The sequence below is a fragment of the Aulonocara stuartgranti genome (genome assembly GCF_965226115.1).
Source record: "Aulonocara stuartgranti genome assembly, chromosome: 20".
Classification (NCBI taxonomy): Eukaryota; Metazoa; Chordata; class Actinopteri; order Cichliformes; family Cichlidae; genus Aulonocara; species Aulonocara stuartgranti.
The window spans coordinates 22,810,263-22,829,084 of record NC_138956.1 but is presented as its reverse complement, the minus strand read 5'-3'; the positions used below and the strand labels follow the sequence as shown (position 1 = coordinate 22,829,084).

Here is an 18,822-nt window from a genome sequence, read left to right as displayed (position 1 = left end):
CTGTAGCATACAGGGCTCCACTCTTTGCTCAGAACACAGCACGGTATACTTTGTGCAATGACTCAAAAGTAAAAACACCCACAAACATGGGTCAACTGAAGGTGGCTGTAATAAAGGCCTCTCAAGGCATGATACATTATTTGGTAATGCCCATGGGTTCTAGACTTCAGGCAGAAGTCCCCCCCCCCCCGATCCACCCCTTTTCCCTTTGATTGCCTTGTATTTTAAAAAAAGTCTCAATCCCCATGAGATGGTACCAAAAAGGAAAAAGAAGAACAAAAGGACTGTTTAAGCATTTCACATCTTTTATTTCTGCATTTCATTTCTTCAACAATTTAATTGCACCCAGATCTACAATATTTCGAAAACGTGCACAAAAACGTGAGTTTCTTCATCCTGCAAAGAATAATAAAAAATAAAATCTGACCCAGGCAAAAAAGATAGCAGGAAACTAGTGTTAATTCTATAATTCTCCTTCTAATTAATCATAATTTAATACCTCAGCATAATATACTTAAAGACCAATATGTCTTGTAGTTTTGCCCCTTGCAGCATTCCCCCTCCCTGCAGTTAAAAAAAATATTTCTCTATTTAAAACAAACATTTCAATGTTATTATCATCACCACCATGGTCTTAGTAATTTAAGAGAAAAGAATATATTTTCCTCTTATTTAAGCCCACTCCTCATAACCAAAGCCCACCCACCCTTATCAGAATCCAATACACAACAATGCTCAAAATCCCAGGGTCTGCACTACGAAGCAGGTTCAGCATACCTACGATGCCTTCTTACTGTCCGACTATAACAGACATCATGCCACGATATCAATGTGGTAAGTCAAAGCTTTTTCTGAATATAGCAATGAGCCACAAAATTCTTAACTATAATCCCCAAACAAATATGTGAGTTTCTGCAGCCAAAGCCGGTAAAAGCTTTGTGTAAATGAGTAAGATAGGCTCATTAATATCACTGCCCTATCATTAAGGCACGAGTAGATCTATCATTACAAATGTTTATTCCAATAAACTGATGTTCCTCAGACGTCATCTTATGGCAAATGAGACATTTTAGCATTTTTGTTTCAAGCTGCAAACCTGGTGGCATCAACAAGCCTTGGAAGCATGTAAAGCACAAACAGAAAAACATAATTCAAACCTGTATGTGCGCTGTACTCGTCAGAAAACGCTACTGAGGTTAGACCGTCTCAGAACACCCCTTACCTCATAAGATCCAGTCTACCCAAAGGTATCTTCTAAAACCAGTTAATTACTCAAAACCGATTGACCAGTTGATGCTTTTATATATGCTGATCTGTTACCTCATGCATGTGTGTGGTCCAAGTTATCACTGCAATGTGTCCCATTAAGGAACTGAACTACTGTGTAACCTTCAGATCCCAAGATTACCTGGCGTTATGACGCTAACCACAAATCCCGCTTCGTAGTGCAGGCCTCTGGTTCAAGAAATAAAACGGATGGAAATACAGGAATGACACAAAATAATTACTCAGCAAATTAGAGGTGAGACATGATGTAGCTTAAAAAAAATTCTCATCTGAACCCGCACTAGACAAGGGGTAAATTACCTTCGGACTAAAAGGTTTTCCCTGCATACACCTTCAGCTGAAGATCACTTAGACCCAGTGAGACCCGTTAAACCCACAATGCCTCATTCAGGAAGTACAGCCTCAAACAGAAGATGGCAAATACCAACAAATTCTACTCATTCGAGGAGCTGTGTATTAAATAAAAATAAATAGATATTTAAAAGGAAGGGAAAGAACAGTCCATCTATAATGTTATTGTGTTTTTTTTCTTCATTTTTACATTTTCTAAGAAAAATCTGACATAAGAAAAACATTATTTATGCCTTTTCAGATTTTTCTAAAATTTTACCTACAGTATATCAAGAAGATCATACAGATATACAGCAAAATAAGAGGGAAAAATACAACAGAAGGAGTCCTTAAAAACTATATGCAAAGGGAATTTAAAAACATAATAAATAAATAAAATACCAATATCATGATAATGGTGTAATTACAACTGAGTAGGTGTCTAACCAAAGCAGAGGAGAAAACAGTGAGTTTATAGTACTTGGTTTTTGCATTAAGTTCAATAAGGGACCTCTTGGTAAAAAGTAGGGGGAGGGGTTACGTTAGGTGCTGATGAAGATCTCCATGTCAGTTGGCTGCGAGTCCAGTAGCTTCAGATGACAGCCTGAGCAGAAAACAGAAAAATCCAACACTGTTTAAAACAAACAAGTTAGATTATCAGTAACACATGTTGCTGTATCTGAAAACTAATTTAAAAAAAAGTCTCAGGCTTGTGGACAATCTGAGTGAGTGAAGATGGACGATTTCTGCTATCGTTTTACAGAAGGTCTTTTGACTGGCAGTTTGAGTTAAGCAGGATGAGATTTTTCCACAGAATACACTTGATTATCAAACTGCCCATCTATCAGGAAATCAACACCTGCTTCCAGCAAACTGATGTGCTATATGTCCTGATAATGAACTGTGTGACCCCACTTCTTACTTTAAAAAAATAAAATAAAATAAAATAAAAAAAAAATCACCCTGCATCTGTACAGCAGGCTTAGCTGCAGAATTCAAATACACTGCTGCTGGAGAATTGGGGGTGCGAAAAATGATTTTAGTTTACCAATTACAGCAGGATAATTGGACCGTTATTGGCTGATAAACTGAGGTAAACTATGTTATGTCACAATGTTCTTTGAAAACATAATAAACAGGAGCCACACTGGCTGCAAATAAAATGTTGGTCAGGCAAAAGCGAATCCATCAATAATTGTGTGGTAGTGATGGCAGTGATCAACCCAACTCTGCTACAGATTTTGTTTGTTTGTACATTTTAGACTACATACACTTATATCTCATGGGTTTGTGCACATAATGGACAAACAGCTGTTTGAATGGTAAAATCCTGTGTTTTTGGCCCGTTCTGTCAGCCCTAGATTCTAGTGGGACAGTGTCACAGCTGGAAGAGGGGGTAATGAAATTATTACGAGAGCTGTAGTAATGAAGTGACTGTTAAAACTGCCAGTAGTCCAATTCTAATAAATCTTCGGTAACCTAATTAAACGAGAAGCACTCCTCGTCTTTCCTCTTATGTGAGGAATCCATTGCTTCTGATTGATACTAGTTGGTCAAGTGGACAAATGGTAGGAAAACTCAATCTCCATTAATGTGTTTCAAAACTGACCAGCTGCACAATGTCAGAATTTAAAAACAGACAGCGAGAGAGCGCCATCTTCTTTCCATTTTGCTCTAGCCTGTGGCTATTTTCTTACCGGGCATTGATCAGGTACTCAGCCAGGCTGATACTGGCGTGGGAGCCAGTAATGGTGACCTGTCTGTCAGTTGAGCCCTCCACAGGGTTGGCAATCTTGATCTGAGCCCCTGACATCTGACGGATCTCATTGATCTTTGCGCCCTGACGGCCGATGATACAGCCAATGAGCTGGGGAAGAAGAATTACGTGACACTATGTCAATACTTTCACTGCAATAAAATAAATAAAAGGTTGCCAATTCAAACAAAATGAGCTACTCAGAAAATCAGCAAGTTTCTCTGTTAAGAAAAAAAAATTAAAGTCACATTAATTTTGACTTACATCGTTTGGAATGGTCAGCTCATGAGAGCCAGTTTGTGCAGAGGCATCCATCCCAGCTGAAAGAACACAAGAGTGAGTTGATTGCATGGATTAACAGAAACAGACAGCAATCAAATTCCTCCTCACAGGAAGTACACCTACCCTGGAAGCCCTGGTTGCTGTGTGCAATGGGGAAGGGGCTCTGCTGCATGGCCAGCTGGTGAAGTTTGGTGAGCTGTTGAAACAAAAAAAGAAAGATACGTAGAGCACAGACAGACAAGGATGTGTTAAGAAACACTGAAAATAAACTTTAAGACTGAAATGTTCTTTCCCTTGTGTAAGTGGTGGTTGTGATAATGAGTGGAAATCATGAAATTGTGAAATGAAAAATGGGATCAATGATTTTGCTTTAAGATATTTATGTTAGGATTTGAATCTATAATCTTTGGAACTGTTAAATGGATGTGCATCTCAAGCAGTGGTGGCTGTGGGAAGGGCAGCAGGGAAAAAAAAAAAAAAAAGTCAAGAGGGATGAAATAAAAAGGTGGTATGGCTTCCCCGGACCGAAGTTGCAAATATATTGGATCACTTACAGAGGGCCCCTCACTTACATCAGGCTGTGGAATGGCGTGCTGCCCTTGGACAGCGTAAGCCTGCAAGGAGAGAATAGCACTTAGGAGGGTGTGGCAGTGTGACATGGTGCACTCCAATATCCATCAGTCCTCTGTTCTTGCTACAAGGAGCAATGCCAGGCATGCTACTAGAATAGCATTTCCATAACTAAACTCTGTTAAAATAAAAGTGTTTAAAAAAAGAAGAAAAGAAAAAAAAAAGTACTTTTATTACTTTACCTGACCACCTGCAAAGATGACAGGAGACCCTGAGGGTTTGGGTCTGTATGGGATGGTCACTCCTTTTGGTGGAGACTAGAAAAACAGAAATATTCACCTTTAACTATCAATAACTACGTAAAGTATCAGTGTCCAGAGCCCATTTACAAAATCATAAAAATCAGGATTACATTAAACAATGTTTGTACCTCAAGCATGACAATGCAGATCTGCTTGACACACTCAATAATGGACTGTGGAGTCCCTGCAACGGTGATGGCACGTTCTGTTGAGTTGGGTAACATGTCCCCTGCTACTTGTACCTGAGCTCCTGCAGACTACAAAGTCACAGCAAGAATTACAACACCGATCAGGGGAAAACAACAACAACAACAAACAAAACCCACAACAGGATCTGAAATTCATACAAGACTAAAATACAGCAGACAAACCTCTCTGATTTCTTTGATCTTGCAGCCACCTTTACCAATGAGTGAGCCGCACTGGCTGGCGGGTACAACGAGGCGCATGGTGACTGGTGGTTTGCTGGTGGCTGTACTGTTAGTCATCGAAGTGCTGATGTCCTGTAGGGGAAGCGGATACAACAGGAGGCTTTAGAAAGTGGCACTTGTATAGCCGCTACGTCTTTAACGTAAGATACAACAAACAATTCTAACCTCCTCCAGTTTCTCTATGATCATGGAAAAGGCTTTAAAGATAGAGGTGGTAGGTCCCGCGAGAGTTATGATCCTCTCTGGGCAGTTCCCCTCTGAGATGTTGATACGTGCACCACTCTGCAAAGAGACAGGGGAAAAAAAAAAAAATTGAATCAGTTCCTTTGTTGTCATATGATGCATGAGTCACAGTAAATGTTGACATGTTCTTTCCTGATTGTTGGAAAAAGACAGACTTACCTCCTCTCTCATCTTTTTAACAGACTCTCCTTTCTGTAGATAAAGAATACAAAACAATATTTACAAAACACACCAAGGGACATGCCACAGTTAGCATCGTTCTGGCAGTAAAACCAGCTTACCTTGCCAATAATGCTTCCAACCTCCTACAGAAGATGACAACAAAAGTTTGTGTTAAAACAATACTTTGCGGTTTTCTTTTTTTTACTACAGCTAGATTAATTTTAAGGAATAAATGCAGACTTTAAGATCCTTATAGAATCTAAACCTTATATCAGTGCTGGAATGTTGGGGTTTTTGCACACCTGAATCACATGCAAGCCTTTACAGCCATATAAATAGTTACAATAATCCCAAAAACCTGTGCTGACCTACTTTTTCACCCAACACACCAAAAACTGATCTGCAATCAATAAGGGGTTTGATAACAGCTTTTGATATCTTTTCAGTCTATCCATAGTTGCATGCAGTCACACTCACCTTCCCATGCATGAGAAGCCTGATGGTTAAGGTGACATTAAGTCCTCCTTCAACCAAACTGGAGTCCATTGCTGCAGCTGAATCCAACACACACTCGCACGCGCTCTCAACACTGGCCAACAAAGTGAGTCTTTGGTCACTGGCTGAACGTCTGCAACAGAGTGGAAAAATTAACAGTCAGAGACAAGCGTAGTTGGTGGAAAGTGTGAGGCCATCTGCTGTCAATGCAAATCAGTGAAGTGATGCGGGCAGTGCACATCTTGTAGACTTTAACGCCGTTTTCCAGCCACGTCGAAAGAAAGACGTTTCAGTTCGGTAATTGACATTAGACTGGCCCGAGTCCACTCATTCACTGTGCACAATGACCCACTGTCTCTCGGCGGTCGTGTCTATTTTCTGGCATTCTACAGCGGTGGCGACATCTCTTTAACTCTTGTAGTCAACACAAGCTGCTCAAAACAATCATTTAAAAAAATCACCGTAGCTTTAAATAAACTTCACAACCAAGCTAGCAAGAGAAAGCTAACAGCGTGACGTTATGGCATCAAATCCTGTTTGAAATGAGCATCCCAGCTAGTCACGCAAACAAGGGTAAGAGGAAGTTAGCTGCACCAAAACATTTTTCCACTCAAAACACTCGCTTTTAGCTACATGTACAGATTGAGTGCTAACAGATTTAACCATTCTATCTTAAAAAATATATAGCATTTCGAAGCTAACTCCTGCTCCACCATCAAGCTAAAAATACAAATCAGTGATTTTCCATCCAGCACGCTAGCGTTAGCATTCAGCAACTAGTCGGATCCCGCGGCCTACGAACCGCACCGAGTTATCCCTGTCCTTCACTCCTAGGGGAAAAACACACACATATACACAAAGCTGGAAGACTTACCGGAACCGTCCCTGGAAGTGTGTTCAGGGGGTGGGTAGGGTGGCAAGGGTAGAAGGGGAGAGGTTCGGGAGGGAGTTTTAAAAGGATCTGGGGAAGAGGGAAGCGACGCCGCTTTTCGATCGGACTCCACTCTCCTCCTCTGCTTCGCACAAAAGACAAAACGCGTTCAACTCTGACCCCTTTAATGCCCCGCCCCCTCAACTAGGTCAGCCCCGCCCATTGACGTGATATTCACTCCGTACAGTACAAAACAAAAATATAACTAAATAAAACGAAAAAAGCAAAAAATTCTTTTATACTACATATTTTCCCAAACGCAACAAATACCATTTATTTATTTATTTGTATACATTCACAATGTGTACATTTCTCATTCACAAATAAGTTCATATTGTTTCTGCCAAAATATCTATAAATTAATAACCAAAAGCAAAAATAATACTGAAAAAAAAACATAAATAAAAACTAAAAACTGTAGTAGTAGAATATACTGGTAATATCTTTGCTAATATGGTAATTACTGGTAATTTATTTATCCCATATTTGGTAATTTCCCTTGTCACAGAGGTTGAAATACTACTAGTCCTACTAAATGTAATAATGACAACAATATAGGATTCATTTTCTCCTTCCTCTTTGCTTCGTCTCTCCCTTTAGTGAGATCGCCACAGTGGATCATCTCCTGCAACCTTATCCCTATCCCTAACATCCTCCTCTGTCACACCAACTGTCAAATGAAACCAAATTAACCAGGTAATTTAACCACATACTTATTTGCAATCCCTGGTTGTCATTCTTAGTAAGGAATTTGACCACTACTGTACTTGTTGAAACTTCGTCAGAATGCTGTAGGACTGGTTCTCAAAGTCTGTCTTCTGAAGGTGTGAACAACATTCTTCCACAAAATATTTTAGTGTTTGGGATTTTGATGATCAAGGCAGAGAGCTATGGGAGATCCAAAATCTCCAGCAGGGATTCAGCTGGACTGAGAAATTGTGAGTTTGAAGGCCACATCACATAATTACATGGTTTTTTATCTTTATTGATCTGCGCAGTGATATAAATGGCAAATATTTCCTTTACAGAAGAGGTTACTGTGGCATGTTTACATCGCAGCTCATTTTCATCAAATCTGATGAAAAAAAAAAAAAACCAAACCAGAGGAAAAGGTGATGTCTAACCCAGGGGTGGGCAACTCCAGGCCTCGAGGGCCGGTGTCCCTGCAGGTTTTAGATGTGTCCTTGAACCAACACAGCTGATTTAAATGTCTTTTTGTCAGCACCACCATTTCCAGCGATACAGTACCATCCTGTAAACTCTTGCTGCTATCATCCCTGAATCTTGTCTTCACCGGCTCCACCCGCTCTCTTCTGCACCTCTCTTGTGCACTGTGCATTGTTTTGGACAGAAGACCCCAGATATTTAAACTCATCGACCTACTATCTAACCTGCACCTGTCTCCCTCTCATTCACATAAATATTTTCTGTATTGTGTCTGCTGGCCTTCATTTGTCTTTATTGGCTCAGTTGAGGCAGATGTTGTCAACACCTGGCCAGTGCAAACTAACTGTAATGTGTGTATTCTAAATAGTGACTTATGGAGACAGACCCACGGGAGGTTTTGAAAGACTCTTCGCAGTTGTCTGTAAATCCAACAGATGGCACAATAACACTGTGAACGTAGCTGGTGGCCGTTCTCTTCAAAGTCCTGCATCCATTCTGCCATTGCTCAAAAAATACTCATTCATAGCTCGATGAGTTGACCGAGGTGTCGTGACTGTACCACCTAAAAACGAGAAGCACTAAAATTAGCCATGTGAAAAAGGCATTTTGCCCAGTTAGAGATATAAAATGAGCAAAATTCCTTTGCGAAATGCACTGAAAAAAAGGGACTGGCCATCTCTTGGATTTATGTAAGCATCTTGCATGTATTTAACACAATTGCCTCATGTTTTAAAGTTAAATGTAACTATATAGTGTAAAAACTACATGATATGCAGAAAGGGTGTATTAAATTGTTCATATCATGTTCAGGTGAAGTAAGTCAATAAGATAGCAACGTTAAATCTCGTGAAACCACGCGTGATTTCATCTCGCGGGCTTTGGATCGTGGTTTAAAAAATGCATCCATCTCAGTCAAGTCGAGCAGCCAACTCTACGTTTTTGGTATGTCTTGATTTTTTTAATTCATTTTTACCATAATTCAGCCACATGTAGTTAAACGTCTAGAGTGTCGCCATGTAACATGCTAAAAAAGAGCCGTTAGCTTATTTGCTGTTTTATCTGTTGTCAAAGAATTGGCGCTTTTTCATTTGAATTTGTCTTTGGCACAAGAGCCGTAATATCACATTAAACCTAATTACGAGGCACTCATAACATAATTTGGTTTTCTGTGTGAATAGATTTGCCAACTGACTCTTCAGTTACATTGTGTATTTACTGCACCGTGGTGTTAGTGAGATTTTGGACATTGAACAGCTTTAGCTAATATCATCAGCGGCATTATGCTAGCTTACATCCCTACCCCTCCTGCCCTCACCTGCTGTCCTTTTCTTTTTGTTTTTGTTTTTTTTGCTGCACATTGAGAGACGACCTCTATTCTGCATTTCACCAGGAGTCAGCTGATGGATTGTGGGTTCAAGGTGTTATGGTAAGAAAGTATATTCTATTTTCGCTTAAGGTTTCTGTAACTTAATTATAATAGGTTTTTTATAATTATTAGGTGCATGCATACTCACCCTATTAATACAACTGAGAAATCCAAAATCTGCCATAGGTTTAACCTGTATGTATTGTCAGAAAGGTGATTACTGGACTCGCATTAATGCACACTTGAACTGAAATGAGGTTGTAACTTGTGGGTTCTTGGGTTGCAAATCAGAAACAAACATCTTTGGATTTTTTTAATCCCATAAGATCTGGAAACACAGTTTTTATTCAACAAAACATTGCTGATTAACCAAGCACAGTGCCTGCTGTTATTTCAAAATAATTTTATGTCATTTTAGATGAAATGCAGCATTCCAGTGCATCCCAACCATGCCTTTACAGTCAAGGTTTCTGACGGAGCTGAGTTTCTCTCTGACAGTCTGCTGAAAGTGTTTGCAAAGTGATCGGGGGAACAGGGCACAAAGCTAAAGGATGTAGCTGCCATGATGACAGTAAGAACTTTAAAATTCTTTAACTACAAAGTGTATATGTATTGCATTAGGTCAGTAAAAGAGTTTTATGCTGCATCCATTGAAACAGTCAACTATTACCCGTGAGTACTGATTCCACCGAAAGGATGCCATAATTTTCGTTATGCATTTACTGGCCCACTGAGAAAAAATCTTTTTTTTAAAATATATGTTCTGGAAACTATATATCCATAAAGTTGATGTCAAACAGGAACTTTTGATATTTCTTTGTAGATGCTGGTGTTGCATGTTGACTGGTTTAAGTTTTTGTCTGGGATCATTTTCTTCTGTGCTACTGAAAAGTTCACAAATCTCTGTTTTCTTTGTTATAATACTTTAGGATGACATTAATGCTCGAAGGGAGTCTCATCAAAGTGCTCCGCATCTGTGTGAAAGACAATTGCAACATCTTAGTGCAGGAGTTCATGGTGAGTGTTTTATGAGTAGATTGTGGCTTTGCAACATTTAAAAATGCATTTAGTTATCCACTTGATCCTCATTGGACTGGTTAGGACCAGTAGTCCTCTTTAATAATTTGAAGTTCACATGAGGCCTAGTAGTGAACTCAGCCGCCGGCCCTTGAGGCCCCACCCCCCTATATTAGGGGTCACATCAGTGTGAAAAAACTTTAAATTTGTCATTCTAGTGAACAAAGAAAAATCCCCCCAATATTTACATTAGCTTTTGTTTGAAAAAAAAAAAAAAAAGACCAACTGACCAACAGCTAACCAAATTGTGGGGCTGAAAGTCTAAATTCTAACATCTTCTGAGTGACAAAACCTGGATTTCTGATGGGTTTTTGTTAGTCTTTCTAACAAAAACTAATGTAAAGCATTTGAAATTATTATGTTTTTCCACTCTGTCTTAGAAACTCTGTTAGACCATGAATGGCAGCATGGCAGGCCACTCTTTGGCTATAGCTATTTACTATGTTGCTTGCATTGGTTTAAATTACTCTAACATTAGAACTGGTAGATTCAAAAGAGATGAGTTTAAAAGGGAATCTTAAAGAAATGTTTTGTGTTTAACCAGGACTTGACTGAGGCCACTGCACGGATTGAGAAAACCACAATGAACATCTGTCTCCAGAGGATGCACCAGGCAATGACTTTTCTGATGTTGGCATCATCATCGAGGGTATAGTAGTTCTTCAAGATCTGGATAACGTGACCTTTGCAGTAGCCATGCTGTTTGGACCTTTTTTATTCCTTCAACATGAGTTACCCATCACAACTCTGCTACACTTTTGAGGTGATTCAAAGGGTGGTAATGGAGTTGGATGCAACTCAGCTCTCAAGAAAAGCTCACAACTAAGACAAAACTACTCCTGCAAGGAAAGCTCACTGTTATGCATGCAAGCTGATCAGCTCTAGGTGAGAGGACATTTAAATCTCACACTTGTTCTGCTGCATTTTTGAAGCTCAATTCCAGGAACAGATCGCAGGGTTCATTTTTATATACTCTGCAACTGCCATGAGGACGAGCCGTTTTTTGTTGTTGTTTGTTTTTCCTTTTGCTCTGTACAGCATTTTGGCAGCATTTTTAAATTTCTCTTTGTATTTTTTCTTTCTTTTACTAGTGAAGAGATGTAGCGTGAACAGTTATACAGTCTAAATATCCCATATGGGTCGTGTGAAATGGTATTTTCAGTTTCATTCAGTTGAAGTAAAGAACGTTGAATATTTCTAAGTGTGCTGTTTTGAACCAAGATGTCACAGTATGATCAGTGCTGTAATTTTTGACAGTCACTGTATCAATGTTATTTTTGCATCTCTTGAATAAAGGTTTTGACCTGCAAGTGCTAATTTCTTTAGTTATTGGGGTAAAATGGGTAATGTTAATAGGAAGGTGTTTGCCAATTCAGTAACCTAATTTAATGTTAATGGAAACTAACACTACCTCAAATTGTTTAGTTATAATTGTTGTTTAACTGAATCTTGACGTCAGAGGCCTTAAATAGAATGTTTTGATTTGTTCTTTCCCAACATTTTTCAAAAGAAACAGTCTAATTTCTTTGCTGTGATTGATTCCAGAGAACACGGAAGAACTGACATTATTTAACTGTTGATTTATGTAGATTCAGTAGAGGAGTAATGTCAGTTTAATTCTTTACCTACTGTCAATGCAGTGAAATTAGACATTTTGTTTTGAAAGGTTACTGGTGGATGCCAGCAACCATCTTGGAAGAGAACAATACAATCTGTTATAAGGCCTCCATTTGAAAATTGTGTATTTGATGCTAGAATATAATAGCAAAATGTAATTTGAAGATAACATGTAGCATTTAAGTGACCAAGTAGTATTGGGTAAAAGTTATTGAATCGTGTTGGGATAACGTGAGAAAATTGTGAAGGATTAAAATATTTCAAGAGCTCAAATTACTTCATCAAAACATGTTTAAGTCACATTTTATCAACACAAATTGCACAGGTTTATTGAACATGAATAAATTGTGTTAATTTAACTCAATTGTTTAAGTTGCTGCCAAAGCAAAACATCTGTGTGCAACAAATGTCCACCATTGAATTAAGTAAATCCAACAACATATTTTTTTCAGTGTGAGTCAGCACTCTAAATTTAAAAGAGGAGCTAGAAACTGCATGTTTTAGTTGCTGAATTATAAACATATCAACTAATAATTTATATTACTGCAGTGAATGTCTCACTACTTGACTCCAGCTGCAGTATTTCTATAAATTTCTTATTATGAAGAGAAGACTGCTAATAAATAGTGTGATTTGTATTTGCTGTGACAGATCATTAAGTGTCTTTAACAATCTGGGAATATATATGTATTCTTCGGCGTATCAGTCTGGTGTTTATACATATCTATCCTTTTACCTCTGATGATGTTTGAAAACCTGTCACAGTGGATTTGGCTGCTACACCGCATATTTTCTTTTTCTGTTGTCATGCATACATAAGCAGAACAAATAAAAACCAAAACGTCATGAAATGTGAAGACTTGAAAGCCTGACCTCTTGACCTGAAAATAATGAACCCCAGTCATTCATATATATTTTTTTCTATACGCAGAATATGATTGATGACTTTCTGCTTCACGATGGATTGCCTTGTTTTCTGCAAGTCTGTTATTTGGTTGAGATGATTGATGGGATAAACAAGCATCTTAATTGTCTGCTAGTGTTTGTTTTGAATTAAAAAGAATACAATCAAAGGCACTGCTGTACAGTTAAATCCTCGCAGTTGTGATTCTTATTAAAGAAGAGTGCTATATATGGCCGGAAAGCAAAAGAGATAGATACAATGGAACAGTATAACCCTATAACCATGTGTTCATGGTCTGGTTGACAGAGTATTCTGCCTGAACTCACTCACCACATGTTCATTAATCTGGTGCACATCAGAGCACCCACAATACAATTAGTCAATGGACAGAATAGCTCGCTATTGTCTGTAACCAACTTTCTATTCTCCTCATTTGTAAATCTTTAATAAATCCAATTCTCTGATGTCCCACACAGTGTGGCTTACACCTTTGTGTTTACGTGCATGAGTCATGAATCATGTCTGGCTCAGTTTATTAGGTTCAAAATCGCTCTGCTGTCGATAGATTGCCCCCACGCTCGATGCAGTGGAGCTCTGCTACTCTAAAAAACAGTTTGTCTCAACGTTTCCTGTTTTTTTTTTATTTCAAAAATGAATCCAGGCAGTAGATGTTTGCTCTCGCTTTAAGAAGCCATCTGTAGTGCTGTCTGAATGGTGGCAGGCTTACAAGGCTGGTGGTGTTTTTAAATTAGAACCATGGCTGACCAGATTTACTCCTATCCAGAGATTACGACACGCTGGCTGCGAGTTAAACATCTGATGTAGGCAATAACCCCTGCAGAACACATTAACACTGTTTGGCTTTTCCTAAAGGGAAGGTAAAGGGTAACTTAAAAACCCATTAAGTGAAAGACATAAAACAACTGTTTTTGTGTGAGGACAAAAATGTGTTTAATTAGTGTAAAAATGCCTGTCTCTTTGATCTGAAGCACAATCACTGAGAGCCGGATTATACAGAGGAGAGGAGGTGCGAGCTCTTCAGCCTTTCCAATCAGCACATGGTCTTTCATGTGTGTCTCCCCCGTCGAACAATTGCTTACATAATCATCTGCTTACTTTAATCTCTGCATCTTTCCCACAGTTTGTGCTCTTTTATACTTCTCTCACTTTTCTCTGTGGTACCCCCATCAAATTCAGTGCATCCTCCCATTGTACACAGTGTGTCTCCTTCAGTGCTTTTATCTGACATGCCCACTGGCACTCTCACTCTCTTGTCCCTCTTCCCTCCACTGGTGAGTGTTCATTGATTATTGTACATGAATTGTATGATGAAATGCCACTCGCCCACCCGGCATCCTCTCGTCAGTGGCCCCTGACATCCCACTGCCTGCGAGCGATCCAGACTATCTTTGCCTTTGTGTTTAATGATCTGAATGTTAGATTACCTTTCTCTGATATTCATACCTGGATTAATCTTTTTTAAAATGGCGTGTGTTTTAGTGGTGTGGCATATGTCAGTAGTACGCCTTCGACTTTTAGCAACTGCAAATATGGAATGCCAGTGCAATCTTTTACGGTGGAAAGTGATCGTTTACAGCGATAAAAAGGGAGACTAAATCCAATTTATTCTCTTCAGCTGTAAATTGTCTGCACATATTAAAGCAAATTATCTGGATTACAGTGTGAAACCTGATGACACACTCGAAGCCAGAGAGGCGAGTATCCAATTAGTCACCTAATTAGCAAGTGAATGTTGTTGTTATAAAAATTAAAGGTCTTGAAAAGAGAAGGAAAACAAAAACAGCGGAGACAAACCTGGCGTCTTTTGAATATGATACCATGATTTAACTGATAAAGCGAGGACACCTGTCTTTCCATTTTTGATTTGTGACATCTGACGCACACGGTGTGACTGTGTGATCAAGGCATTCATTTTTTGACAGAGCCGTAGGCGCGTTGTACAGATCTGTTAACTCACTAAACTGGAGATGCGGGGTTGCACAGTGGGGCTGAATTCTCTCTGCAGGGGTGTGAACGGATCCAAAAGCCTGAGCTTGTATGGTGACTGCAACGTCACTACCTTTCCACAGCCAAAGTTAGATGGCCCTGCAGGGTCACAGCAAGAGGTGACATGTGACCATGTAAACTGTCCAGTCAGGAAACAGAAAGGATGTAGAACAGCTGTGACTTCCCACTTTTATTTTAAGACAATCTTCCGCAAATAGGTTGCCCCTGCTGAGACAAATAATTGGCGTGATATCTTGGGGGCACGAGCATGAGGAGCAGTCTGCATTTTAATGCCAGTCCTCCACAGGAAGAGCCCAGCTATGCATGCCACTGGGCATGATCTGTGGACTCTGTACATTCAGGGAAACGCATACTGTACTATTGAAACTTAAGACAGACTATGGCTTTTAGGTGAGTACAACAAAGAAAAAAAGAAAAGAATGACAAACAAATTTTTATGTGGTGAAATGTTTGTTGTTCTACTTTAAATGCATTTAAAATTAAATAAACAAAATGTGCAGATCAGTTAAAGATATTGTATTTTACTTCTTTATGCTTCTCCAGTTCATTTGTATCTTTTTGAGCATTAAGAGTACAGTTGTCTATGATGTCCCAGTTAATATAAAACTCTGATGGCTGCTAAAAACATAGATCTTACGCATGGACATCAGCTACCTTTGTTTTATTAGTAATGGGATTCAGACCTGTGGACTCCACTATAAAAGCTTTGCATGATTCAGTTCAATTCAATTCAATTCAATTCAATTCAATTCAATTTATACAGTGCCAAATGACAACAACTCAAGGCCCTTTATATTGTAAGGTAGACCCTATAACAATACAACAGGAGAAAATGGCAACAATCAGACGACCCCCCTATGAGCAAGCACTTTGGTGACAAGGAAAAACTCCCTTTTAACAGGAGGACTCCAGCAGAACCACCTTCAGGGAGGGGCAGTCGTCTACCGCGACCGGTCGGGGTGAGGAGAGGAAGACAGAACAAAAGACATGCTGTGGAAGAGTTCCAGCGATTAATAATAATAATTAATAATTAATAAACCAATTCTGTTTACATTATACATGCTTCCCTTAGGCAGTATCATCAGAAGACATAGTGTACATTTTCACTGCTATGCTGATGACACCCAGCTCTATCTATCTATGAAGCCAGATAACACACACCAATGAGTTAAACTGCAGGAATGTCTTAAAGACATAAAGACCTGGATGGCCGCTAACTTTCTGCTTCTTAATTCAGATAAAACTGAGGTTATTGTATTCGGCCCTGAAAATCTTAGAAATATGGTATCTAAGCAGATTCTGACTCTGGATGACATCACCTTGGCCTCCAGTAACACTGTGAGGAACCTTGGAGTCATTTTTGACCAGGACATGTCCTTCAGTGCACATATTAAACAAATATGTAAGACTGCGTTCTTCCATTTGCGCAACATCTCTAAAATTAGAAATATCCTGTCTCAGAGTGACGCTGAAAAACTAGTTCATGCATTTATTACTTCTATGCTGGACTACTTTAATTTATTATTATCAGGAAGTCCTAAAACTCCATGAAAAGCCTTCAGTTAATCCAAAATGCTGCAGCACGAGTACTGGCAGGGACTAGAAAGAGAGAGCATATTTCTCCTGTTTTGGCTTCCCTTCATTGGCTTCCTGTTAAATCCAGAATTGAATTCAAAATCCTGCTCCTCACATTCAAGGTCTTAAATAATCAGGCCCCATCTTATCTTAATGACCTTGTAGTACCATATCACCCTATTAGAGCACTTCGCTCTCACACTGCAGGCTTACTTGTTGTTCCTAGAGTATTTGAAAGTAGAATGGGAGGGAGAGCCTTCAGTTTTCAGGCCCCTCTTCTGTGGAACCAGCTTCCAGTTTGGATTCGGGAGACAGACACTATCTCTAGTTTTAAGATTAGGCTTAAAACTTTCCTTTTTGCTAAAGCATATAGTTAGGGCTGGACCAGGTGACCCTGAATCCTCCCTTAGTTATGCTGCAATAGACATAGGCTGCTGGTGGAGTACCATGATGCATTGGGTTTGTCCTTTTCAGTCACCTTTTTCACTCACTATGTGTTAATAGACCTCTCTGCATTGAATCATACTTGTTTTTAATCCCTGTCTCTCTTCCACAGCATGTCTTCTATCCTGTCTTCCTTCTCTCACCCCAACGGGTTGCAGCAGATGGCCCCGCCTCTCCCTGAGCCTGGTTCTGCTGGAGGTTTCTTCCTGTTAAAAGGGAGTTTTTCCTTCCCACTGTGGCCAAAGTGCTTGCTCATAGGGGGTCATTTGATTGTTGGTTTGTTCTCAAAGCACCTTGAGGCGACTGTTGTTGTGATTTGGTGCTATATAAATAAAACTGAATTGTAAGTAAATAAAAATAATTCAGTGCAGAGAGCCTGGTTGCTGCTAGCAAACAGAAGCTTTGAAAAGTAAGTAAGTGGAACATCTGTGCTCACAGCCAGGGCTGTGGGCTTGACATGACCGTGGGGCGACCGTGGTTCAGGGGGTTGGGAAGTTCATCTTGTAACCGGAAGGTTGCCGATTTGATCCCCTGTCTGTCCTGGTCGTTGTGACCTTGGGAAACCCTACAACAGTGGTTTGTGAATGTGAGAGTGAATGAATAGTGGAATTGTAAAGCGCTTTGAGTGTCTAGAAAAGCGCTATATAAATGCAATCCATTATGACCATGCCATGGATATCTTAGTGACACTGCACAGATCTAGATGTAGAAAAAGGTGTCTGAAACTGGACATTGAGGAAAGCCTCACAATTGACTTGTTTATATATTCTGTTTATAAACATTTACTATTGCAAAAGTCCATCCATCCATCTTCATCCGCTTTGTCCGGGGCCGGGTCGCGGGGGCAGCAGCCTAAGCAAAGAGGCCCAGACCTCCCTCTCCCCAGCCACCTCCTCCAGCTTATCCGGGGGAATACCAAGGCGTTCCCAGGCCAGCCGAGAGATATAATCTCTCCAGCGTGTCCTGGGTCTGCCCCGGGGCCTCCTCCCGGTGGGACATGCCTGGAACACCTCACCCAGGAGGCGCCCAGGGGGCATCCTTGTCAGATGCCCGAACCACCTCAGCTGGCTCCTTTCGATGTGGAGCAGCAGCTGCTCTACTCTGAGCCCCTCCCGGATGGCCGAACTTCTCACCCTATCTCTAAGGGAGAGGCCAGCCACCCTTCGGAGGAAGCTAATTTCTGCCGCTTGTATCCGCGATCTCGTTCTTTCGGTCACTACCCACAGCTCGTGGCCATAGGTGAGGGTAGGGACGTAGATCGACCGGTAAATTGAGAGCTTCGCTTTTACACTCAGCTCCCTCTTCACCACGACGGACCGGTGCAGCGTCCGCATTACTGCAGCTGCAGCCCCAATCCGTCTGTCGATCTCCGGCTCCCTTCTCCCATCACTCGCGAACAAGACCCCGAGATACTTGAACTCCTCCACTTGGGGCAGGAACTCATCCCCGACCCGGAGTGGGCACTCCACCCTTTTCCGGCTGAGAACCATGGCCTCAGATTTGGAGGTGCTGATCCTCATTCCCGCTGCTTCGCACTCGGCTGCGAACCGTTCCAGTGCGAGCTGGAGGCCCTCACCCGATGAAGCCAACAGAACCACATCATCTGCAAAAATCAGAGATGAGATTCTGAGGCCACCAAAGCGAAAGCCCTCCGCCACTTGGCTGCGCCTAGAAATCCTGTCCATAAAAATTATGAACAGAACCGGAGACAAAGGGCAGCCCTGGCGGAGCCCATCACCCACCAGGAACGAGTCCGACTTATTGCCGGCAATGCGAACCAAGCTCTTGCAACGGTTGTATAGGGATCGAATGGCCCGTAGCAATGGGCCAGACACCCCATATTCCCGCAACACCT

General features: G+C 40.5%; 1 protein-coding gene and 1 long non-coding RNA gene across 6 annotated transcripts; one reads left to right on the top strand and one right to left on the bottom strand.

The window, feature by feature from the left end:
* Window positions 1-287: 287 nt before the first annotated feature.
* On the bottom strand, window positions 288-6,907 carry LOC309696431 (poly(rC)-binding protein 2-like). 2 transcript variants are annotated; one of them, XM_082517671.1, is made up of 13 exons: window positions 6,733-6,907; window positions 5,841-5,991; window positions 5,483-5,506; window positions 5,361-5,393; window positions 5,124-5,240; window positions 4,899-5,030; window positions 4,656-4,784; window positions 4,468-4,542; window positions 4,210-4,269; window positions 3,779-3,851; window positions 3,638-3,693; window positions 3,315-3,484; window positions 288-2,221 (listed from the first exon to the last, which is right to left on the bottom strand). In XM_082517671.1, exons 2-13 carry the CDS (start codon window positions 5,907-5,909, stop codon window positions 2,185-2,187), a joined length of 975 nt encoding a protein of 324 aa, XP_082373797.1. In that variant the 5' UTR covers window positions 5,910-5,991; window positions 6,733-6,907; the 3' UTR covers window positions 288-2,184. The 2 variants fall into 2 exon arrangements, with proteins under 2 accessions (XP_082373797.1, XP_082373798.1); XM_082517672.1 differs by having other exon boundaries at window positions 4,228-4,269.
* Window positions 6,908-8,605: 1,698 nt separating this feature from the next.
* LOC309696435 lies at window positions 8,606-11,709 on the top strand. Of its 4 annotated transcripts, XR_014273488.1 has the most exons (6): window positions 8,606-8,645; window positions 8,767-8,898; window positions 9,319-9,382; window positions 9,741-9,893; window positions 10,252-10,339; window positions 10,944-11,709. It is a non-coding gene; the product is annotated as an uncharacterized lncRNA (long non-coding RNA). The 4 variants fall into 4 exon arrangements; XR_014273489.1 differs by lacking the exon at window positions 8,606-8,645 and having other exon boundaries at window positions 8,659-8,898; XR_014273491.1 differs by lacking the exons at window positions 8,606-8,645; window positions 8,767-8,898 and having other exon boundaries at window positions 8,945-9,382.
* Window positions 11,710-18,822: the final 7,113 nt, after the last annotated feature.